The 26,920-nt window shown below is 38.8% G+C and overlaps 1 protein-coding gene across 1 annotated transcript; it reads left to right on the plus strand.

Moving 5' to 3' along the window:
- The first annotated feature begins 5,874 nt into the window (after nt 1–5,874).
- Nucleotides 5,875–25,926, plus strand: LOC145991273 (uncharacterized). Its single transcript, XM_083127253.1, has 3 exons — nt 5,875–6,062; nt 12,288–12,366; nt 20,736–25,926. Exons 1-3 carry the CDS (start codon nt 6,021–6,023, stop codon nt 25,877–25,879), a joined length of 5,265 nt encoding a protein of 1,754 aa, XP_082983379.1. The 5' UTR covers nt 5,875–6,020; the 3' UTR covers nt 25,880–25,926.
- The last annotated feature ends 994 nt before the right edge of the window (nt 25,927–26,920 follow it).

A 26,920-nucleotide genomic window follows, 5' to 3' on the forward strand; every position in this document is an offset into this window, starting at 1 on the left:
CCAAAATCTTCATAAAGGAGATGGGATGCGACGCTCAACCCATTAGCGTCATAGCTCGCACCAACGAGAAATTCATTTCATTCAGCAAGAAGGTGGACGTTGGAAATGGCAATCGCGTAGAAATTCGCTTCTTGGACTCCTACAACTTTCTGTCTTCGAGTTTGGCGACACTCGCGTCTCAACTCACCGACGATGATTTGATCGCCACCAGGAAATGTTTCGGCGACCAACATTTAGCACTGTTGAGACGCAAGGGTGTTTACCCGTACGAATACATGACGGATGCTTCCAAATTCTCAGAAACATCATTACCACCAAGAGAAGCATTCTACAGTCGTCTTAGCGACACCTGTTGCAGCGAAGAGGACTACCATCATGCTCACCTCGTGTGGTCTACATTCTCTTGTCAAACCATGGGTGACTATCACGATCTGTATCTGAAGCTGGATGTTACGCTATTGAGCGACCGTTTTCATCTCCATCGCTCGAGAGGAATGGCAGCATATGGTTTGGACCCCGCTTTCAGCTACACCACACCGGGTTATTCTTGGCAGGCGATGTTAAAATCCACGAAGGTGAAGATAGAACTCATCAAAAACGTCAATCAACTTTTGTTTGTCGAAGAGGCAAAACGTGGTGGAATCGTCCAGTGTCCCCTTCGATACGTCAAGGCCAACAATCCATATGTTGCCGATTTCGATGCAGGGAAACCGACAAACTTCTTGGCATACTGGGACATGAACAATCTGTATGGTTATGCCATGTCCGAGACTCTGCCTATCGGAGAATACGAGTGGATGAGCGAGCAGGAACTTCAAGATTGTTTGGAATGGAGTGAAGATCATAAAAATGGATGTTTCCTGAAAGTAGATTTGGAATATCCTGCATCGCTTCATCGAGAACACCATGGATTTGCGATGGCACCTGTGATGGAATCGACTCCGGAGAAGAAGCTGATGCTCACCTTCAAGAGCAAAGAGAATTACGTGGTGCATTATCGCCTCCTACAATTCTACCTCCAGCATGGATTGGTTTTGAAGCGCGTGCACTCGGGATTGAAGTTTAGACAGACCAGGTGGCTAGCACCCTATATCGACGGCAACACTCAACGTCGAGCATCAGCTTCTTCTTCCGCAGACAAAGACCTATACAAGTTGATGAATAACAGCATCTACGGCAAGAGCATGGAAGATGCGAGGAAAAGAAGAAATATCAACTTGGTCTCCGACCCGAAGAAAATAAACAAGCTCGTCGCTCAGCCCACGTACAAGAACTTCACGATACTGAGCGACACGTTGGTATTGATCGAACGTGCTCTCCGCCACATAACATTCGACAAACCAATCGCCGTGGGAGTCGCAATCCTCGAGTTGTCAAAGCTGGCCATGTACAAGTTTCACTACGACATCATGAAACCGCGCTATGGAGAGGCAATCGAGGTGGCGTACACCGACACGGACAGCTTCGTGTACAACATCCACACCAATGATCTATACGAAGATCTAAAAAGCATAAGCCACCATTTCGACTTCTCGAACTATCCAAAAGATCACGCGCTCTTCGACGACAGCCAGAAAATGACGATCGGGAAGATGAAGGATGAAGTCAACGGCCGCATCATCACAGAGTTTGCGGGTCTTCGAGCGAAAATGTATGCCGTGAAAATCCAGGACGAGACCGAAATAAAAAAAGCAAAAGGGGTGGGGCGTTCGAGCACAAACAAACTGACCGTAGAAGATTACAAGTCGTGCTTGTTCGACAAAAAAATCAAACGCATGACCGAACATCGGATCACGAGCACCATCGACCAGTTGCATACATCCACGATCAACAAAGTGGCGCTTGATCCCCACGACACCAAATTGAGGCTACTCGACTGCAACATCCACACCCGAGAATGGGGATGTCATGACGAGGAAGAAACCTGCTCGCACCATTAGACTTCTGCATCAAAAAAGTACGTATTATTTCTTGCACCACTTTTTTTAAAAAAAAACAATCATTCAGACTAATTTTTGTATTCACACTTTTTTTTATATTTTTCTATCATTTTTTTAAAGAAAAATAATCATTCACACTTTTTTTATATTTTTCTATCGTTTTTTTTTAAAAAAAACAATCATTCACACTAATTTTTGCATTTACATTTTTTTTATATTTTTCTATCATATTATGTACACTATTTTGAGGATATTTTTTTTTCTTTCAGATGCAGCACCCTACGGAAACTTTTTTACTTCTTACACTTTCTATTCTTAACCAAAATATTTTTCTTCTCTTCAATCATAAAACACACACATTACACACGGAGGTCCTCTGTAGGGAGTTATGGGGGGGGGGGGTTAAAAAAGAACCCATGAAACTCTACAAAGGCATGGCTTTGTTAGCCGCGACCATTAGAACTGCGTTGGGCACCACGCACCCTCGCGAGGTTATAGGGGGCCAGGTATCCTAAAAGACAACATTTATTATTTTGTTTGTTTGTTTGCGTCACAATACAGGCGCGCGCGCGCGTGTGTATAACACATCGTGTTTCCCCCGAGAGAGAGGTTTACAAAAATCACGATATACGGAGTTGGAAAATTACGATATGGCGCATTCGCTCGTTACTGTTGCCAGCCATAAATCTCTCTCTCTCTCTCTCTCTCTCTTCATCTTACACCAACGTTGGCATCTCTATTTTTTTAGTTGCAAGTAAATTGCCAACACACTCTAGTTAATAATGCTACATATTATACGCACACACGCACACACATACTATATTACCATCCACCCATCTCTCTCTCTCTTTTACGGCAGTGCCGGCTCTCCTTGTTTAGTATATGTAGGTTGGCAACGCTGATCTTTACTTGAGGGCGGTCAACCGGGTTGATTGCACAAGCAAAATTGCCACCTCCTTGCTTTAGGTTAGGTTAGACCAAAAAAACCTTGGTGATTTTTTTTTTCGAGTGAGGAGTTGGCAACGCTTATCTCCACTTGAGGGCGGTCGACCGGGTTGATTGCACAAGCAAAGTTGCCAGCTCCTTGCTTTAGGTTAGGTTAGAGCAAAAAAGGCTGTGGGTAAGCTGTCGGTTGTTTAACTCTTCCCTTTCTCTTTTTTTTTCTTGTAAAAGGCTATGGCAAAAGTACCAGTGGGTTGGCAACCTTGCTTTATGCACTGTAAGGCAAGCCTCAAGCAAAATTGCCACCTCCTTGCTTTAGGTTACGTTAGACCAAGAAAAAAAACCTTGGTGATTTTTTTCGAGTGAGGAGTTGGCAACACTGCGAGAAAATACCTCAAGCAAGGTTGCCACCTCCTTGCTTTAGGTTAGGTTATACCCAAAAACAAAAACCCTGGTGATTTTTTCGAGTGAGGAGTTGGTAACACTGCCAGAAAATGGAGCTCATGCCTTACGAGAGAAATCCATTAAGGCGAGCTCCACCGAGCTCCATTTTCGGGCGTTGAATTCTCCATTTGGGTCTACACGAAAAGTAGGTCAAAGAACCGGTCTAGCCTTACAGAAAAATATCGTAAGGGGAGACAGCCTTATAGTAAAATGTCGTAAGGCGAAAAGTAGGTCAAAGGACCGGTCTAGCCTTACAGAAAAATATCGTAAGGGGAGACAGCCTTATAGTAAAATGTCGTAAGGCGAAAAGTAGGTCAAAAGACCGCTCCAGAACGTTGGGTTTCACCTACTTTCCATGTGTCCGAATAATTTTGTTTAACCCACAAAAAATGTTTGTTTTGTTTAATGAAAATATTTTACTAATATATTATATTAAACATAATTGAAGATAATTAACAGTGTGCTCATATTGTGTTTTGTTTGTTAAATAAATATTAAACATTTATCATCGTATTATATCACGACTACGTCAGTAAATATTCAGAAATCTTATCTGTCCGAATAATTATGTGACTCACCGTAGGTTATTCGGCGATTGGCGTGTGAAAAGATGAGAATTAACATTAGGATGTTGCATAAATATTTTAAAGATGTGTTCGGTACTGTCGTCACTCTGTTGCGCGATTGTTGAACCTAACTATCAAATTTCCGGGAGAGTAAACAATTGAATTGCTGATAATGTCCTGTCAAAGCCACGGGGGGGGGGGGGGGGGGTGAGAAATGAAAATAAGCAACTTAGTGCTAATTTTAAGCTAATCAAGCGCATTTTTCCTGCGCATAGGCTAATCATAAAATCATGGCGCAATCTAGATTTATCCACCCCCACATTCTCGAAACTATCCAGTTTCAAGGTAACATTCACGAGGATGTATTAAAATTCATTGATAAATTTGAAAGTTTAGCTATTCTTAATGAGTAGAATGACTTAAAGAAAAGGCAAATGCTACCGGTATTTTTGAGTGATTCAGCATTGGAATGGTTCAATAATTGGAGTCGAACTCAGGAAGCACAGGATATAGATTTTGTAACTTTAAAAACTAAAATTGTGGAAGAATTTACGGAACCGGGGGATACTTTTCAATTAGAAGAACAAATCAGATTACGCTTCCATCAGGAAAATGAACCTGTTTCAAAATATGTGAGAGAAAAACAGTTATTGTTATTAAAATTAGATCCTGCAATGGACATTAGTGAGCAAATTAAGCAAATAAGCAGGGGTTTACAACCTAACTTTATGAAAGAAGTTTATAACAGGGAATATGATTCTCACCCGTGTGGTGGTGGTCATTTAGGGTTTACTAAAACATATTACAATGCGCTCAATCCCATATATTTTCCCTATATGAAACGCTTTGTACAGGATAAATGTCGCCAGTGCCTATCTTGATAAACAAACAAGCGCCCTACAGGGTTGCCACAAGGCGAGTTGACAGAGGTAGAAATAGAGATAAAGGTCAAAAGAAAAAAAGAGAAGTACCATACCATGGGCGTACCCAGACTGTTCACAGAAACATATTTTTCTCAGGAGACAAACATTTATCCGGGGTGGTAACAACAATTTCCCAGGAGGGCAATGCTTTATTTTGAATTATTTGAAAAGGAAATAACATTCATTATACTTTCCACGTAAAAAAGCACAATACACAAAATTAAACTTTTCACCACTCGATTCCAGTGAGAACAAGTGCCCGCCTTGTCCCTCCACTGCATACGCCCATGCCCAATCCCACCATAGCAGAGCCCATCTGCACAAAATTCTCTCGCAACTTCATTACCTCCACCGCCAATCCTTTTATATTGACCAAGAAAGGCATCAAACCACATATGTATTCATTTCGTCTTTGGGTGAGACTTGTGGTGGCCATATTCATGCATTACTTCAAGCATTGGAGTATTGGAAAAACATTTTTATGAGCATTGCAACTTCCACGACTGGAACACTTACAAAAAGAACATACGAGAATGAGCAATTTGTTTCTCTAGCCTCTCTTTTAAAGTGCAAGTCTTGGTCTCGAGGCTTTTCGGCAAGACCGAGATGAAATGGGACTTTAATAGTTGCGAACTGATCAGAAGTGGCCTTCAAACGAGTTGAAAAAAGTTGATGAGTTTCGTTCTGAATTTGCGAACAAGATGGCATTGTCTGCATTTTATCACTGATGGCTCCATAAAAAGGCATATAAATGCTGGCTTAAAAAAGGCTTAAGGATTGTGTTTCCATATATGTAAAACGGCCCTTTAATGTTCACCCTTGGACAAATTGCCGAATCCAAGGATTGTTGCTCGGCGTAGCCACCAGGGTCCGCTCTCGTAAACGATATCTCGTAACGCTCGAACCGGATCGAATCGCCAAAGTGGCCGAGTTCTTGGAACGATGCAAGTCGATCGTTTCGGGAAGAATAGTCTGTGCATATTTTATGGAAACTTGATTGACGCTGTGGAATCCGTGGTCTTTTCTTTCGAGAGCGATTAATGAATCATTTCCTAGGTTTTTAAAACGGGAAGAGAGGCTGATAATATTTTTTCTACTTGTTTAGTTTTGTTCCGTACAGCGAGTAATAAAAACACAACTGATTCTACTAGGTGGACGGAGAGGTATGCATTTTTGAAACAAACTCCGTTCAACATCTGTGAAGGATGTATCTGGTCTGGATCCTACATGTCGCGATCATAGTCCAGGTTTGTTCAATCCTTAATATGTTTTTTTTTTCAGTGGCGCTAACTTTTATGGGCTGGTGGGGCTCGAGCTCACTCAATAATTTGTTTGTTTTCATATTTTATTTCAGAAATAAAATCACCACGCTTAAGAAAACAAAGCGTTTGATATACAATTAAAGAAATCTCACAAAGTAATTACTGAGTGTTATCTGAATTTGTAATAATAATTTGTTACATCTTGTCCTTTATTACTTACGCTATCCGTTCCACATAGGTCTTAGTCGACCTCCGTGGCAAATTGGTTAGAAGGTGCGCTACGACGCCAAGGGTCCCAGGTTCGAATCCCAGCCTGGGCATGAGTGTTCTTTGTGAGTGTCATTTATCAATTCATCGTATCATCACTCATTCCCATATTCGTCATTAGCCGAAAGTGGTAGAAGAGCGTAATAACATAACCCAAATCAACCAGTCAAACATAGTAAATGAATGAATGAAGTTGAAATTTGAAATGAGTCAGCACTTAGGTAGGCTATTTTGCACCCGTCACATTATATGGCGTCCAGCCCCTTACCATAACCAAAAAAACATAACTGCAATGTCGGACGACTAATATATTCTTACCTGGATTAAAAGCTGAGGCTGTAGGGGCACTCAGCACACATTAAGGACAAACACACGACAACACACACAACCGTACAAGGATTATACTGGCCGTAGGTCCAGACACCAGAGCCTTGTTAGTCTGCAAAATGCAGTCCAGGGTGTACTACGTGGAAGAAGGGTTGACAATTGGGCGTACTACGTTGAAGGATAACTCTTAAACCCCTCAGTCGAACTTAGTTATTAGGAATGTAAGGGAGAACAGGGGCTTATAGTCCTTAGAGGGATCTATAGGCACTAACAGTTCTAGAAACTGGCAGGCAAGGAATGCCGTAAAATTCAAAATATGCACTAAAAATGATGAACATCGTCAGAGAGGTAGCCTAGTGGTCACAAACAGACGGGGAAGTGGAATTAAGATTAGTCCCACAATGCACCGGCTTTGGTGAAAGTGAAGTTGATAATATAGGCGTTCAGAAACATGAATGCAGCTGGGAAAATTGTAATTTCCAAATACGGGACAATAGACGTCTCGAGAATCATTGTTCTGGACATATTACTTAAATAAGGGACTGTCCCCTTAAAATTCAGGACGTCTGGCAACACTGGTATCAACTGTGAGTTATAGTCACCACAAGAATATAGGGCGTAGTCTTAACCGATGCAGATTCTTACACTAGATATTAACTTAATTCAGTGTTTCCCAAATTGCCTTAAGTTAAAAAAATAAACACGTTTCAAATTGAGAAACATTTTAGATGTAAAAGTACTAATATTGGAACAATCATATCTAATACCATGTAGACTAACAAAGTGCTGTTTCAGTGAAAATATTGGAACATTTCCCGGCGCACCTATAACACAGTCACGGTGCACACTTTGGGAACCATTGACTTAATCCTTTAAAACAGAATTCATCATTGCCGAAAAGCCATGAACACCGTTTAAGCTTCAAATTCACAAAGGTACTAAATTAATCGATTGAAAGATCCATTTTTATATATTTAACAACGCAAATAACTTATCTGTAAATAAGAAGATAACTATCATTTTTATGTGTGTGAAAAGAATCCATGCTGAAGCATTCTTGCATGACAAAATTGTCATATATATATATACAAATTAACTCTGGTTTTCTAAGGTGTAGATGGCCGAGGAAGACCTTATTAGAGTAATTCTCGGTCTTTTCTCAATGCTAGAGACATCTATTCATCTCTCTTTCTCAGCCGCGTGTCATACTCTCATCCAATCTTGAGGGGTGTAAGCGGTGACTTTTCCGAAAGAACCTGTAAAATGTCAACATCATTTTCACATACCACACTTTGGATTCCATTGTTGCAGACTACAGCGCTTTGAATAACGTAGTGTGGAAAACGGCACAGTTCTGCGCGCTCTGGCTGGTTCCACTCGAAAATGATCCGCTAGAGGCGCTGGTGTTTAACCCGGTGCTTGGTATTCGTCTGCTTATAATGGAAGTAAATGGAGTTTTCGCTGCAACGTCTGATTCTTTTACATGAAGCATTTCTATGAATATGATGATAATTACTATGATATTTGGTACAGTGGTCGCGAAGATATTAACGAACATTCTAGACAGTCGACCACGTTCTGTTATCGTCATACTTTCGTTAATAATACGGGATAAAAAATACGCGTGGAATGCTCTTGACAACTAAATTCTTGTGTATGAATTAGGTTCATTTTTATCATCATCATCATCATTTCTTTTAAAGATATACACACTGAAGCATTTGTATTTTGGATATTTATTGTCTCTTTTCTTCCGCTTTAAACTAATCGCGGCGATTATGATAATGATGATTGCATGAAACGACAAGGGGAAACCCACAAAACTTTCTTAGTGCCATCGACATGAGTGTAAGGCAACTTTCAAACCAATGGGACAAGCGACACGGGATGTTCACACTGTCACACTAGTGACACACACTTCCAGACTGTAAAATAGCATTCATTGCATATGAGGGTCCAAACAGCAAACGACACGTTCATATGGCGTATACGCGTGCTACTTGTTACTTCGGTCGGAAAGCTCCTTAAAGGAAGGGTGCTCAGACCGAAGCGACGCGCTACAGGGGGAGTTCTCAACTAAGTGACAAGCGACATGGTGCCTTCAGTCTATTGGCAAGCGTTCGCTGCTAATTGTGCGAACAACAGATAGGCGACACGAAAAACCGCACATTGCAACAACAGATCTAGGTGACACGATAAGTCACACGTGTTGCTTTGTCGCTTGTGCGTCGCCATTTCCTCAATAGCGTGCAACCTGTTGCCGTGGTTTGTTGTTCGCGCATGCGCGATGCAATGAGTGTCTTGCTTTAGGGAGATTGCGCACCAAAGCGACAAGGGGCACGCGACACTTATCGCTTGAGGATTTCACCAACCGAACGCGGGCCTGTGCTTCCCGTCATGCCGCTACGATGTGAAATGTTGCTCTTGATTGGCTCGTTTCCAAGCAACATGTGTCGCTTCGGTGTGAAAGTTGCCTTGGACCGAAGGACCCGTGTCGCTTTGGTGTGAAATCCTCGTATCGTTTGTCGCTTTGGTGCGCAATCTCCTTGAGGAAACGGTGCAGTCAGAGCTTGTGTCCCTACGGTTCGAAAGGCTGCATTGATTACGGACTGCTCGCTTCCAAGCGACACTTGTGGTTTGTCGCCTCGGTATGAAATATCTCTCAGGATACAATTTATATTCTAATAACATAGAAAAATAAAACTCTAGTACACAATCCAACACCTGACGTCCGGAATCACTTTGCGATGTTTCTTCTTGAGTTACACATGCTATTTATTTATTAATTTTATTTTACTTTTCTTTTCAAATTAATGTCATTTTGTGACTGTAAATCACTCCACAAATATAAGTGTTTCCATCAATTCACGTACCGCCTTTCAAGACAAACAAATCTACATAATATATTCCAAAAACTAACAAAGCCGCATTACTTTCATAAGAAAATTAGCACCGACATTGATCGCACTGCCATCTGTGTTTCTCATCCGTCTGGGGAACCAGTTTCTTGAGTCGTTTTCCACACTACGTTATTCAAGGCGCTGTATTGCAGACTAACAAGGCTCTGACGTCTGGAATCACGACAATATAATGCTCTGTTGTGGGACTTGTGTCTTGTTACATGTGTTCATGATTGACCTTTCATCAATTCCATCTTATCACACCGAAAAATGTTAATTACTGAAAAAAAGAAGAAGTTCTTTTAAATGTACATTGACATGTTCTGAAAATTCTTTTCGCCTATTCGCGAAATAAATCGAATTGAGCATAAAATTTGAAGATAACTGTACTGCATGTCATAAATGGAATAATTCCGACATATACATGAAACCACGTGTAATGGTCTCCAACTTTCTTTCATCTACTAACGGAACGCTTTGAATCACAGAGCAAAGTGGTGGATTTTGGCAGGGGATTGAGTGCATACCTACCGTCACACTAGAGCAGTACCACGGTATTTGCTGCTCAAGAAATAATGGAAAATAACTTCCTCAAAAATCGTTTCAAACGTACGAAACGGTCACGAACAGGCGTGGGCAATGCAATCTACAGTTTAAAATACTAGTTTAAAAATGGATAATTTTAGTTATATTCGATAGGAAAATGTGCTAAAATCAAAACACGAATTTCGGCAAGGTCCCTACTTATCACCATTCTTCCTGATCTTCACGATTAGCCGACAGTGGCACGAAGAACCAAAGTGGATGGAAACTGAGGAAAATCAAAGAAGTCGCTTTCTTAACATGGTCAAGTACCCTATAAGCCATTCCAGTGTAGGGTTCAAGCATATCTGGTCCCCTCTCCTAAAAAATTATAAATAGTAGCATTAGTGGAGCAAAAATTAGTACATAATTCCAGAAGATGCCCTGGAGTAATTGGTCAACATACCGAATTTGTAGTAAAACAACAGCTTTGTCGTAAGTTCGAGTCCCACAACCGGCAAAAAAAAATTGGTCACCTGAAGACGAGAGAAGCGGAACTCTCTTGATTGATTTGGTGTTTTATGTCCACTTGATGCACAGTAAGGCTAATTGGGACTGGACCTACACTAAGAGAACTAAATGCATCATATCGATTGATGCACCAGAATGTATCGATTGATGCACTAAAGTGTGTTTTATGGCTTCTTCAAAGAATCAGATACACATTTGATGCATTTGGATGCATTTTTTGTATGTCGTGAGAGAAACACCAAAGTGCATCATTTGATTCAAGTGAGGATTTATTTCAGTCGAGATGCACTTCAATGCATCAGTTGATGCATTTTGATGCACCGGAATGCATTTTTTCGATGATGCACTTAAACGTTTCGTCTGAGCTACACATACTCTGTAGCTCAGACCAAACATTTAAGTGCATCATCGAAAAAGATGCAGGAAGGTGCATCAAGGAACATCAACTGCTGCATTGAAGTGCATCTCGACTGAAATAAATCCTCACTTGAATCAAATGATGCACTTTGGTGTTTCTCTCACGACATACAAAAAATGCATCCAAATGCATCAAATGTGAATCTGATTCTTTGAAGAAGCCATAAAACACGCTTTAGTGCATCAATCGATATGATGCATTTAGTTTTCTGTGTGTACAGTTGAAAGTGGGATCCGAACCACCAGGTATCGAACTCGGGACCTCTTGATTACAAGGCGACGACGCTACCACAGCGCCATCGGGGAGGCCCTACGTGCTCTCTTGAAACAGAGTGTTAGAATAAGTGTAGTTTAAAGCACTATAGAACGGATAATGTCCAATTAACATTTCATGTTAGATCCCCAGTTTCTGAGTCAGAACCGAAATTCGAGGAGCTCTGTTGCAAGAAATACCGCTCGCACCAAAGCCTACGCGGTAACTTTCTCCCTCCCTCACACACACACACACAATACCTTTAAGGTAACTTGAACTTTAGATGTCCAAATGTTTCAGTGTTAAAAAAAAACATACTGTAAGAAGGCAGGCTCGAACTAAGGTATCTGGCATTCTTATGCAAACATGTTATAAGTTTACGTAGAAATTTTCAGCGAAAAATGCAGGGTCGACCAGGACTCGATCCCGGTATGGCACGGTATGCCAGAGACCCGGGTTCGAGTCCTGGTCGACCCTGCATTTTTCGCTGAAAATTTCTACGTAGTACATCTCCTGTGTGTCCCTAATCTTCAATGTTATCATTTTGCTTTTCTAGTTCCTATTCCTATGCTGTTCAATGGTGATTGTTTTCTTTGATAGTCCATGTTCAGTATGGTTATAAAAATAATGTACACTCAACTGAAAATTGGGACATCTCTATCCTGAAATATTCGCTTGACTGCTATGCATTGAATTGAATTTGAATTGTTGTTTTTTAAGTCCATTTTATGTACAGATAGGCTAGCCGGGACTGGACGTACAGTTTAAAGTGGGATCCGAACCACTGTTCATGTTCCTCCACCGAGTATCGAAACAGGAACTCCTTGATTACAAGGCGGCTCCACTGAAATGCGTCATGTGTGTTGCCTAACTTCAAGGCAGGGTCATAACGCAACGCATTCAAGCGAGAATTTCAAGAACGAGGCGTCCCATTTTTTTATTGCTCATGACTGTACTGAGGTAATTAACGACCATACTTTTTCGTCTTTTCAGATCAATTTGGCAGAGGGATTCCTGAACCCCAAACATAAATTAACTGACCATCAGCTGGCAGCTGAAACATCTTCAGAAGGTACGGGTCGTATCTAGATTAGATTACAATGGATTTTTTTCCCTTTCATGTCCGAACAATAGGCTGTACGCACTACATAATATCATTTTGACTTCTATAACATTATGTTACACACTGTCTCTTAGTTTGTGCCTCCTTTCTCCTCCCCTATCAGATTCATTCACTTCACTCGTTCTTCTTCCAGTATATCTTTTTTTCTTCCACGCCTCACTTCTCTTTTCCTTCACTCTCACCGAAAACACTCTCACTTTCTTCAACTATTTTACACTTGCTACTCTCTGTTCCACAACTACTTTGAGCGCTCCTTCCTTTTCAAAACCCCCAGCCCATTTATCCTGCAGGGCGCACGTTCCCGAACATATAAACAGCTACTCAGGTCCGTCATTCCCTTTACATATTATACCGGGTGTCCCAGAAGTCTTTCCCTGATTACAAACTTTATTCATATCCGCTATATGCAATGTAGAGATGTGAAAGTGGTGCCAAAATGTTGGAAAACTAACCAAGTTTATTTGTTCCAGGTTTCAGTAATGTGGCTGTAGTGTAGCAGTGTCAGTGCCAAGGAATCCGGAATTAATGCTCTTGACATCGGGTGGCATCTTTCCGTACAATGTTTCTTGGACTTGACACGATTTGGGAATGAAGATAAATTCCATTTTTTTAAATACCAACTTATTGATGGCAGATATTCTAGACGAAAGAATTCTGTACATTTGAAAGTTCCTCTGCACTATTATTGGTGACCGGGTCTCGTGATACCAGAGGACATGCTGAGCTTTTTCCTGATTTGTGAACATTTCCGGTTTTCTGGGCACTGACACTGCTACACTACAGCCACGTTACTCAAACCTGCAACAAAAAAACTTGATTAGTTTTCCAACATTTGGCACCACTTTCACATCTCTACCTTGCATATTGCAACTGTCCCCGGTGTGGAGCAGTTTGTTGAAATATTTTAAATAAAAATAACATTTCAAATGTTACTTAACAAAATTAGTATATTAACCAAATTCTACAGTCACTATAGTAATGAATAACAAACAAAATAACATCAATATTGAATAGAGTAGCACAACAGAATTTTCTTCATTCTTTTCAGATTATCCTCAAAACGAAATAACAAAATATAATTGCAAAAAATGTCTTTGAATTAAAGAACTGTTGCAATAGCCTCCTCCTCCGATTGAAAACCTTGACATCATACTTTGATGTAGAAATACGTATATTTTTCAAATGTAACATCTTCAATGTATCATCTTCACTTCTTCTTCTACTACTTCTTTGGCAGCAATGTCATTCTTTTCACATCTTCTTTACAGCCATCTTCAGTAGATTTCTTCTTTACTGCAATCTCATTACTATTACTATTTCATAACCATCTTATATCCATTTAAAGGGTTATATTCTTCACGAGTGCACTTCTTCCCTCTGAAGCTATATGTGCAAATGAAGTCCTTCATTATAATGGTATACCATATTACATTCATTTTATCCTACATTACATATATTCCTTCTTATCATTCTTCCAGCGAGACACTTTGCATATTTTCTTCTTGGCGTTTTCCGCTTTTATTCGTGTTAGACACTTGTCTTTGATACATTGAAATAAGTCACACAGTTGTGAGATGAGAGGCCAAACATAGTTTCTTCCATAAAATACAATATGACGATCAGCAGATCATAAATAAACAGAACAAATACAATAAATTCATGCTGTTTTACACACGATAATAAGAAACAATGAACTTTCTTGTAACAGCGATGATCAACTCACTGTTCAAATAAACTCACCTAACCTTTCAGATGAAACAGGATTATCCGTTCTAGCATCCGAGTAATTTATCGAATTACGAGAATTATTACAAACACTGACACTATTCTGATTAGTATTACAATTAAGTGTATACTGGCCACTAATATAAGATGATTGTTCATCAACATTTGCATTTCTTCTAACACCAGCACTTCCATTATTATTAGATCTGGATGGATAATCTTCACGTCTGAAGTTAGAATTATTCACGTTATTATTAGTTCTTTCAGACCTTACAAACTGCCTTCTTGAGGGATTGCGTTCAAATCTTCTGGGAGATGGGCGATTACTTACATTGATTCCTGTATTTTAGGTCTGTGTTGTAGAATCATAAGAATTTTGCTCAACATTTACTTGCTTAAGATCTGTAATGTTATGGCAGCCCACATTCTTTGAAATTGACTCAGGTAGCTGTTTCAAAATCATCCGTATTACTTCAACTTTGTTTGGTGTTTCCACAAGGTTACAATAAGCAGAGTACGTTTTTAAAGCGTATGCTTCCAATGACAAACCTGAAGCTGGATTGTATTTTCTAGATAATAACAATGTCAACTGACTTTCTAATAACTCATTAGATGCAAACTGATCAAGAAATTTATGTACAAAGTCCTCATAAGAAATGAAACTCCTCTTTTCACTGTTGAACCAGTAAGCGCCTACATTATAGAAACACTTACGAATTACACGTAATTTATACTTGGAAGGAACACCAATTATGTTTAACATTGTAGTTAGTTGTTCGATAAATTCTCTAGCAGACTGTTTTGAAACATCTCCTCCAAAACGTGGCAATTGACTGAGTTCACTAACTCGTGTAAATCTATTAGAGCATGTATCAGACTGATTATAAGAATTCCATGTAGAATCATTATTCAGCCACATCGGGTTATAAGAACAGTTTGTTCTAGTACAAGGACTATGATTTACATTTAAGTCATCAGGAAACTGATCATGGATTAAGGAATGACATGTACTTTGACGTTGGCAACCACATACTGAAGTTTCAAGACCTGTGAAATTGTCTCTATTATCACAAGCAACATAAGTTCTAGAAGGTATGGAATTTCTGTTAGATGTAGAACAAATTTGCTTTGATGTGTCTGTAGCACATAAAAAACTAGGTGCATTACTTTCAATATCACAAGTATGTACGTGCTTATTATCATACAGTAAAGAGCTGTTCAACGAAGAAAGACATGAATGGTTATTTAGTGAACATGTACAATGGATTTTGTCAACAGTAGGATTGCTATTAGTAAATTCAGTATTATCTAAAACACAATGCCGCAATGCATATGTATTCTTGCCTTGTGAAGTGAAAGCTTTACCAAATTTATTTGTACTTTTATTGGGAGCAGATTTGCCCTTGCACAATTTGGTTACATTTTCCTTTGCAGAATTCACTTCAGCATCAGATGTATCATAGCCAGAAGAACCTGTATGAAATGTTTCGCATTTATTGTGTTCACTAAAAACAACATGCTTTATTTTAGAATTTAATCTTGTATCAGTTTGGCATGCTATGTGCCTATGTTCATTAGTAAATGCATCAACATTACTTAATTCTTTATCTGGTTGTAGAACGTCTCTAACCATACTAGTACAAATAACATCGCTTTGCTCTAAGTTAATGCATTTCTCATTTAAATCCTTAAGCATAGAATCAAATTCTTGCAACTTTACCTGCGTAGTATTCATATTTGTTTGTAGTGTACTTATATAAGTTTCATGTTGGCACAACTGGTTTGATACGTCTTGTTTTAACTCATCATCATGATGGTCTAGTTTTGATTCAAGATCACTGACTTTCGAATTTAATAAAGTTACTTCATCATTTATACGTTCATTTAGTAACCTATTAGCTGATTGACAAAAATCAGAAACCTGCTGCAACTTATTTTCTACATGTTGGAGCCCTTCGTTCAGTTTTTCAGTACTTTGCTGCAACCTAACCAATTTTGTGCCCCAAACTTCACAGTTTGTTTGTAAACTTTCGCGCAGCGTTTCAGTGTTCTGATCAAGTCTATCTTGTGTAACATTCCAAATATTATATATTTAATTTGGGAATATTACTCGTACTTTTGTACGTTTATAGAGTTTATTTTCGGAGAAAATAATCTCCACCGCAAAATACGATAGCGCTACGACATTTAGATGGTGTTGCCATCTGTCGTAGATACGCTAAACTATACTCTCCTCCCCTCCCCCTTTTTTTTTCTTGCACGATTCTCGATCGTCAGTAACACAGTTCGTATCCGGTCTTCGAAACAGACACATACAGTCAGCTAGCAGCGGAGCAGGGCCGCTTAGCTTGTACGCAATTCCTTCGCCCACGCATTTGCCATGGTTAGATTGGAATACAACTTTGGAAGCCACGATTTCTAGAGTCGTGAAGAGCCGCACGAATGCAGTTGAGTGATCCATGCCATATGCTTGCGATTGTGATAAGGACCATCAGAAGGATTGCTTCAAGGTAAAGTGGACGTTTGTAGATTTCTTTGATCCTGTTTCCGACTTGCCCTGTTTGAACTGTACAATTACTCCCCCCCCCCTTTTTGTGCGATTATTCAGCAAGCTGTTTGTTCGGAGTTCTTTCTCCAATACATTACTGTTCCTACCCCTTTTTGACTCTTGGATGTGAATTAACGTGCCGAATATATTGGTACAGTGCTTCCGAAAAGTGAATTCTAATTATTTATGCATGCATTTTCGGAACTGAGAATGATACTAAGTGAAAGTACCTCCAACACGAAGCATTAGACGTTTCTGTTCCAATATTTTCGTATAAACAGTCTAATCCCAAAGGAAGATCGGTTAGATCTCTATTCACACGCCCCTTTCGGAGACTGATTAATCAATTGTGACAAAAGAAAAATAAATTTTTATTACGCAAGGAATTGTTGTGTAGACCCTGCGAAAAGACAGGAAACAACAGTTTTAAAATCAAGCTTGTCAAATGACAATATGCCTCCCTTTTTCTAATTCTCCCCCCCTTTTTTCACTTTAATAAGTCATATCCCCGCAACACCTTACGCAGTAGCCTCAAAGCCATGCACGGTAAATAAGTATACATATGCACATGTAGGGTACCTATACTGGATTGTACGTAGATGTTGAGGACTGATTTGTTATTGCGGAATACCTCTGTAGATTGTTATTGGCATTGCATTGCCTCTTGTTAAGCAATACAGTTACTGAAACGTTGAATTTCAATTGGACTTGTTTCCTTGCACTCGTTGTTTGTAAAGACTATTTTCCCTCTTTTAAAATGAGAAGTTGAGGGTCATGTAAGAATATTTCATGTGTTATTAGGAAGTCAAGACAAATTAAAATTGTTGAAATAAACAGGAGGTTAAAATTGAAGTCTTCTTTCCTTTATCTTTTGCTTTATTCCGTTAGAGTTAAATTGAACACATTGAATGAAAAGCATTATATATGTATGTATAAATATGTTTTCTTGAATAGGAACCAGGATACTGTCCTCGAATGGTTAAAGTCATTTTTACATCTTTTTGACTGTTCTCTCTCTCTCCCCCTTTCCCCTCTTTATTCAATCTGTTGGTCAATTAGTATTAAGGGAATTAATAGTGAATAAGTATTTTTGACGTAATCATTTGTTACAGGAACATTGCTGTTGACAATATAAATAAGCATTGTAGTAATTGGAACGGAATCTTCGTGATTTTGACCGTTCCTCGGATTCCTGCGTTTAGCAGAACGCGACGTTGCCTTTCTGTTGTTGGTTTGCATGTTTTGGAACTTGTTTACTCAACGGAAACGTAGCGTCGAAAAGTGTTTGTGACCCTTGTTTGGAATAGGCACTAACAGGGATATAATTACCACGCGCTTCCAAATAACTACCATTAACTTATCGGGTTTGTTAGTTGCCTTATCCACACGAGCGTCATACTTGTAACCTATTCTCCAAAGCTTCAGTTTTCTGAAGTAACCTATTCTCCAAAGCTTCAGTGTTCTGAAGTAACCTATTCTCCAGCGTTTCGGTATTATGAAGTAACCTATTCTCCAGCGTTTCGGTATTATGAAGTAACCTATTCTCCAGCGTTTCGGTATTCTGGAGCAACTTGTCTTGCAACCTATTCTCCAGAGCTTCAGTGTTCTGAAGCAACCTATTCTCCAGCGTTTCGGTATTCTGGAGCAACTTGTCTTGCAACCTATTCTCATGTTGGACCAAACTCAAGTGAAAAGCAGATAAAATATGGTCAATATTGATATTCACTGTATCCAAGTATGATTTTAGAGTGAATGGATTGAATTTTGGCTTGCATGCCTTACACTAATAGTCTTCTTTCATAGAACTGAATATTACCCAGTGAATAACTGTAAGACCCCTACAATTTACATGTTCCCATTTCTTGCATGACGTGCATTCTATCATGCGAGTGTCAGAAAATCTGTCCTTAAAACAGAGTAAATCCTCCATTTGCTTACCAGAATTGTCCTCTTCGTTGCTTACTTCAGCAACATCACTGAAATCCGGTTGAAGACTCACGCTACTTCGAAGCACGTAAGGCACTTCTCTTTTCTTCATTATAGCATTATCAGTTCACTTCTCATCCACCCACAATTTTCGAATCCTGGCTCTAGGCCGCCAATTTATTGCAACTGTCCCCGGTGTGGAGCAGTTTGTTGCAATATTTTAAATAAAAATAACATTTCAAATGTTACTTAACAAAATTAGTATATTAACCAAATTCTACAGTCACTATAGTAACGAATAACAAACAAAATAACATCAATATTGAATAGAGTAGCACAACAGAATTTTCTTCATTCTTCTCAGATTATGCTCAAAACGAAATAACAAAATATAATTGCAAAAAATGTCTTTGAATTAAAGAACTGTTGCAATATGGCGGATATGAATAAACTTTGTAATCAGGGAAAGACTTCTGGGACATCCAGTACATTCATATGTCCTTCCCTCTCTTTTCACCGCACTGTGTCTCTACCCACAATCTCGGCCATACTACTCCTTCTCTTGCATCCTTGCTTACTTTACTCATATAAACATCATTCTCACTTTGGTATAATTTTCACAGCTCCAAAGGTAACAAATAATTCAAAACTTGAAGCAATACCAATAACATCCGGATACAGGAATTCTAGGTTGGAGTCTTGTGGAAGGCATGGACGAGCGTTCGTTCTACAGTCTACCTAGTCTTCATCTTCACGGTTCAGAACAAGAACAGTAATCAAAGTAGAAAGAAATAACAGCAATATAAAATTATATTTGTGGTTTGGTGTAGAGTTGCAAATTTCTATTGATGTGAAACGTGGGTGTCGAAAATATTTTACTGAAGTTTCATCTTTTGTTAGTTGCAGTTTCTGATATCTTTAAAGTTCATTCCATCCTAAGTGACCGTAGGGAGGGGAGGGAGCGCCTGACAATTTGTCTATTCGTTCTTCTTTTCTCCCTCTTATATGTAACACTTTTCTCCCTCACTTTTCTTCCATAGTCTCTCCAGATTTGGATCTTTTCTCAGTCATAGTATATCCTTGTTTGTGTTTATTTCCTCCCTACTTGACCCTTTTCTATGCTTGCCCTCCAGTTTTTGTTTAATTTACTTCTCTATCCTCCCTCTCTCTCTCCTTATGTGCATGTGTGTGACTCCCTTGTTTATTTATCTTTCCTTTCTCTCTCGCCCTCTCTGTCTGTCTGTCTTTCTTTGTTTCTGTTCTCCTTGCTTTATCTGTCTGTGTCCCACCTCTCTCTCCTTTCTCTCTGTCTCTCGCTTCTTAATTTCTCCTTTACCAACTCTGTCTGTCTCTCAATATTATATTTATCTATTCTTTATCTCTCTCTTGCTTCAGTTTTTCTGATCATAGCTTCTTTAATTTCCATGGTTGTGGAAACTCCCCCCCACACACACACTCTCTCCCTCTGTCTTTCTTTCTTTCTTCCTTCCCTCCTATAGTCCTCTCTCTATTTCTAACTTTATAATGTTTTCCTCTCACTCTTCATTCTTCATTTGTACCTTAATGTCTTTATTTCTATATATCCCTCTTTACTCCTCTGTCTCTTTACGTATCACCTTCTTTCTTTTTCCTATTAATCTTCTCTTTCTTCCTTCCTAACTTTCTAGTTTGTTTCTATCTCTCTCATTCTCTTTCTTAATTAGTTTCTCTATCTTCGCCTTTATATTTTTTCCAGCTTTCTCTCAGTGTGTGATTCTTCTAATATAGACGATTCTAAAAATGTCTCATATGGAGTGGGCTGGAAAGTGGGATAAGTGTGATGCCCCTGTAAATACATGTACTTACACCCATCAACAAGGCAACTCTGCATCCATAGAGGCTTCACAAAGTCCCTGAAAATTTTCTCCTCTGCGCTTCAACTTGTCTTATGCGCATCGAGGCAATTCCCACTGCTACATGTACACACTCGAATGTCAGTACTACGTTCACTCACATATCTCTCAGCCCGAACAGCAAATGGTATCTGAAATACGTAGCCATACGCGGGTTAGACCTTCTGGCGATACTTTGATATACATGTAACCTGTAGTCTAATTTATTTTACTGTTTTTCTTTTTAGAAACCTACATCCCAGGTATCTCGCCCAAGTCAGAGAAGGAGAAAGACTCAAAAGAAGATGAAGACGAGGGGAGAAACCTACTCGCCGATAGCCCTGTCGGAGCTGTAGACGAGTATGCAGATGAAGAGAACCAACCCCCGGTCTCCGAGCATCCAAGAAAAACTCCTTCAGTCTTCAGATCAATCCTTCTGGACACAGCAGACAATGGAACGAAGACTATCGTAGACTTCTCTGGGACAAGATACATGTGCACGCCTGTAAGCTATCCAGAAGAAGATGATGAAGAAGGTAATTGCACTTGCAAGAACAAGAAGACTCCAAAAGGCATACCATACGCAGGGTATGTTGTCAGTTCTCCGGTACTACCAGGACAGTACAATCCACACAGACGAAATCCTCGCAACAAGACAAATCCTACAACTAAGACACGCCTGCCAGGATTGCCAAAGAATACCACACCGGAGGAGGAGATCACCAAGAGGAGCGAGACTGCGAAACCACAAGAAAATGTACAGAATGATTACGATAAGAATGTTGACCCGAAAGCAAAAAAGATAAAGAATCCTAAATCGTCACCAACCAAAGTCCAAGAAGAAGGGAAAGCCATCGATGCGGAGAAGATCACAGAAGAGGAAATTGACAAAAAGCCGAAGACAAAGAAGAAATCACAAAATGTGAAAAAGCCCGAGACGTCTATCGAGTCTCCTTGCAAGGACGAGAAAACGAAGAAGAAACGGGTAAAGGATAAACAAATCAATGAAGAATTGGAAACCGAAACCACAACGGCTGTAACCACCAACAAACCAACAGTGAAAGAAGAACTAGAGAATGATGCACTTCCGAAACCCTCAGAAAGCAGCAGCACACCAGCAACACCATCAGAAAATGAAGAAAACACAACAGACCAAACTTCCACTTCCACGTCACCAAGTATTGCTGACGAAATAACTCGAAAGAAAAAGAAAATAGAAGAAGACACACCTTGGAAATCATTTTCAAAAGTTTTCCCAACCGCAAAACCGAAGAAACGTCACGATAAAAGTGAACGAACGAATAAGAAACGAAGAAAGGACAATGAGGAAGAAACAATAAAGAAAGACGAGACTACCAATGAGGAGGTATCAAGCTCTCAGAAAGTAAAACGCAAGAAACAAAAAGTTAAAAAAGAAGAGAAAACAGATGAAGAAAGCATTGATAAGGAACGGAATAAGGAGACAAATAACAATAACACAAACATATCCAACACGATTGAAAATACTTCAAAAAGCAGTTCTAAAATAACTGAGGACAACGAGAAGGAAAGTTCTTCATTGACTGAGAACATAGAACAGACAGATATCACAAAACTCGTCACGGCTGCCAAGAAAGAAATAGAGAATAAAATAAACAAAGAAATAGAAGCAAAGAAACGAAACAAGGAAACTCTAAAAGAATCAAATTCTCGTAAAAATGAAAAACAAAGTGATAGTAAGAGGAAGAGGAAAGACGGTAAGAGTAAAAAAAGCAAGAAGAAATCTTTATCCAGTCCTACCGAGAATGAATTACTAGTCGATAATTTGAATGAAACGGAAACCACCTACAGCGAGAAAGAGGAAAATGTGCATAAAACAACAGAAGCTATCATGGAAGGTTCTAATGAAACTAAATCAAAAATTGAAGGTAAAGACAAGGAAGAGGAGATAACTACTTCTACAGAGAAGAATCTATCAACTGATGTGCCTGAACAATTATTTACAACGGAGAAACCAACTAGTGACGATGTAGATAAAAGAACAACGAAAAAGAAGAGTAGCAAAAAGCATAAAGACAAGCGTAAGCAAAAGAATAAAACTGCAAAAAATAAATCATCTTCAAAAAATGTAAAACAGAAGGAAGAAAATATCAATGAGAACACTAAAAAAGATACCGAGGCAATAGAAGAAAACGTAGAGGCAGATAAAGAACAAACCACGACGGAAAGTCCTCTGCTATCAGATTTCGTAGGTGGCAACGTGGACAGAAATGAAACAAAACCTAACGACAATGAAAAGAATTCCAATATCGATGTAGAGACAGAAGAGAGTTCCAGAAAAACTACATCTGGTAACAAGAAACGGGATAGCCGAAAAAATAAATCTGTCAAAGGTAAAACAGGCAAGAAAAAGGTAGTAGAAAAGAAAGATACAGTTGAAGGAGCTAGTGAAAATATAGATAAATACGTCGAAACTACAAAAGAAAATGAAGAAGAAAAAGAGAGTACAACTGATAATGCAGTTAGGAATGAAACAGAGTCAGACGATATTCAGAAGTCCGAAGCCAATAAGGAGAAAACAAAAGTGAAGAAAGTAAAAGGTACCAAAAAATCATCTTCCAATGTAAAGAAATCAAAAGAAAACCAGAAAGAATTAAAGAAGCAGAAAGTTACAGAAAATGATCAAGATACAGATTTTTTAGGAGAGAATGTAGTTAAAACTGAAACAGAGCCTGTTGATGATGAGGAAAAGAAATCTGGTGTTGATGTCGACAAAAGCAAGGCAAAATTGAAAAAAGGAGAGAAACCCAGGAAAACATCCGATGACGCAAGAATAAAACAATCGCATTATGAAGCTGGCAAAGATAACACAATAGAGAAAGACGTGGAATCAACTATAAAAGAAATACAAGAAGAAGGAGAGAGAATTAGGGAGAACATCGAAAAAAATATTAAAGAAAAGAGTAAGTTTAATTCAAAGAAAGCAGAAGAACACTTAAAGAACACGGAAGAAACAAACGAAGAATTATCGTTTTCAAAAAAATCTGCGAAAGAAAATATAGAAAAGAAAAAGTTATCTGGTGAAATGCCGGATTACCCAGTGAAAGATAAAGAAACCAATACGGAGAAAACCACTAAGGATGAGAATGAGGAGGATGAGAAAGATAAGTACAAGACTTCCGAATTAGACAATTCTTCAAAAAAGGAAGGTACGAACATTAGTGAGGAAACCAAAAAAGAAAGAGGTATCTCGTCTTCAAAGAAAACGGCAGTTGCAAAGGCTACCAGCAAAGTTAAAAAATCAAAGGAAAATCGTCGTAAGAAGGAACAGAAGTCTGATTCAGTTGTGAAAGATATTAAACCAAGCACAAAGGATAATGACACAGATGTCTCGGAAACTAATGATGAACCGAAGGAAGATGATACAAAACAAAACAAGATAAAACAGAATGCAGAAGATATGGAAGAACACGTTAAGAATGAGGAGGATCAGAAGAATACAGACATGCAATCTGATGCACTTGCAGATTTCTCTATGATGGACGCAGTTAAGAGCAAACAAGGTGAAAGTACTGAAATGAAGGACACTGATTCACAACAATTAAAAGAAACTGCAATTAATGAACTAAATTCAAAGAAGAAGATAACAGGAAAAGAGGAAATGGAAGAAGACTATGAAAAGGGTCGAAGTAAGACTGCGGATGAACACAACATGGAAGTTACCGGTGTAGATTTCGAAGAGAAAATCAGCGATAAGGCTGCTTCTCTTACTGAATCAGATCATGACATGAAATTGGGATATTCTGCGAAAGACAAAGCGTCCAGAGTGAAAGAGGATTGGAATGAAACCAGTGTTACAAGAAAAAAATTGAAAGAAGAAGCCACAAAGAAGTTAAACATGGAAGAAGAACTGACCAAGAATGGTATTACAAAGAACAAACATGAGGAAGAAGAAGAAATCGGGGAAGAAATCCAGAAAACTGGTAAAATGAAAGCCAAAGCTACTAAGAGTAAATCATCTGAAGTCCTATCAGATTATACTTCAAAAGAGAAATCATCAAAGAAAGAAGCAAAGAAAAAAGAAAATTTGGAAGTCGAACACGAGGAAGAAAGCAAAAGCAAGTCATCCAAGTATCGAAAGGAAAGCAAAGAAACTAGTCACCAATCAGAAGAATATAGTATGAAGAAGACAAGAAAGAAAAGTTCTAAGATTGAAAATGTTATGTCAGAGAAGAAGAAAGTTGCCAGTTCTCTAGGTAAGAACGAGAAATCGAAAACTAAAAAGAATGGGAAAGAAGAGGAAGGAGAAGAGAATGATGATGAGCTCAAGAATTTATCCCAAGATGAGGAACTGATTTCGTCACAGGAAGATGAAATTACAGACAAGAAGAAATCCAAGAAGAAAGACGAAGATGAAGACTTCAACTCTGAAAGTACTTCAGACGAAGATAAGAATGAAAAGGGAAGAAAAACTAGTGAACCTGGTAAGAAAAACACAGCAGAATCTGATGCGGAATCTGAATTGTTTTCTGACTTTGTAGAAAAAGGAAAGGAGGTAGGAGAAGAGAATGAGGGACTGATCAAACGGAAAAGTAAATCGTCTTCGACTGACGAAACTGAAGCAGCTTCAAGCGAGACGTCGAAGTTGAAAAGTTCAAAAGTAAGTGAAAGAATGAAGGAGCATGAGTCTACAATCAAGGAATCCACTGATAAGCTTGAAAGTTCGTCCGTCAAAGATACTGTAAAGGAGAAGAAGAAGATGAAGAAAGATCACATCCACAAAGTCTTAAAACCTGGAGCGTCCGTGGAATCTGACGCGAAGGACGAAGAAACAGATGGAAACCAGAAAGAAGGAGAGAAGCACGTGACCTTTCCCAAAAAGAAACCAATTCATGAAGACTTGTACAGCGACGCTATGCCGGAGCACAAACTAGATGACGAAGAAGTAAGTACACCAGAAAAGGATGCCATAGACGCTTCAACAGCCAAAGCAAAGTCTAGTGACTTGGCACAATCTTTCCACGGAGGAGATGTATCCGGTTCGGAATCAGGGAAAGAGACATCAGTTCCCAAACTAGCATTAGGAGTGTCAAAGGACAAAGGTGAAGAGTACAGCATTGAGAAAGGGCTACATGGTAGTGACTTGAAGAAGACATCCAAAGGGGGTAAGAAGAAGGGGGAAGAAGGAAAAGACGCCTCTCTTTCTTTCAACGTTAATCTGAAGCTCTCAAAGCGCAAATCTGAAGATGGGGACGAGGAGAAGGAACAAGAAAGCGGCGAAGATGAAGGTGACCAGGAAGTAGAGGAAGAAACGCAAAAGAAGAGCAAGAAGAAGACAAAGAAGAAGTCAAAGGGCAGCAAGAAGGATAAGAAACAACGACCAATCAGTAGAATGCTAAGTATGTTTTCATGATAAATTTGAAACGTAAACAATTTTGAATAAAGACTTGTTCTGAAACAGTGAAGTGTGTGATTTTTTCTTGAATAACAGTCTTGTCAACAGAAAGTGTGAAATTGCTAATTCCATTACAGATATTGTGCAATAATTTTTTTTAATATATTTTTCTTGTTTTCCTTCAATTCTTTCATTCTTTCAATTTCGTTCTTCTTCTCTTATGTCTCACTTTTCTCTTTCTTTCTTCTTACCATATAAACCATTATTTCTCTTTCTTTCTTCTTACCCTATGTCTCATTTTTCTCTTTCTTTCTTCTTACCCTATGTCTCATTTTATCTTTTTTCTTCTTACCCTATGTCTCATTCTTTCTCTTTCTTTTTTCTTACCCTATGTCTCATTTTTCTCTTTTTTCTTCTTACCCTGTGTCTCATTCTTTCTCTTTCTTTCTTCTTAGCCTATGTCTCACTTTTCTCTTTTCTCTTCTTACCCTATGTCTAATTTTTTTCTCTTTTTTCTTCTTACCCTATGTCTCATTCTTTCTTTCTTTCCCTATGTCTCATTTTTCTCTTTTTTCTTTTTACCCTGTGTCTCACTCTTTCTCTTTCTTTCTTCTTACCCTATGTCTCACTTTTCTCTTTTCTCTTCTTACCCTATGTCTCACTTTTCTCTTTCTTTCTTCTTACCCTATGTCTCATTCTTTCTTTCTTTTTCTTACCCTATGTTTCACTTTTCTCTTTTTTCTTCTTACCCTATGTCTCACTTTTTCTCTTTCTTTCTTCTTACCCTGTCTCATTTTCTTCCCTTTTTTCTTCTTACCCTATGTCTAATTCCTTCTCTTTCTTTCTTCTTACCCTATGACTATTTTTTTCTCTTTTTTCTTCTTACCTTATGTCTCATTCTTTCTCTTTCTTTCTTCTTACCCTATGTCTCATTCTTTCTCTTTCTTTCTTTTTACCCTATGCCTCATTCTTTCTCTTTCTTTCTCCTTACCCTATGTTTCATTCTTTCTCTTTCTTTCTTTTTACCCTATATCTCATTCTTTCTCTTTCTTTCTCCTT

This window comes from Lepisma saccharinum, chromosome 8 (genome assembly GCF_977018435.1).
Source record: "Lepisma saccharinum chromosome 8, izLepSacc3.1, whole genome shotgun sequence".
NCBI lineage: Eukaryota > Metazoa > Arthropoda > Insecta > Zygentoma > Lepismatidae > Lepisma > Lepisma saccharinum.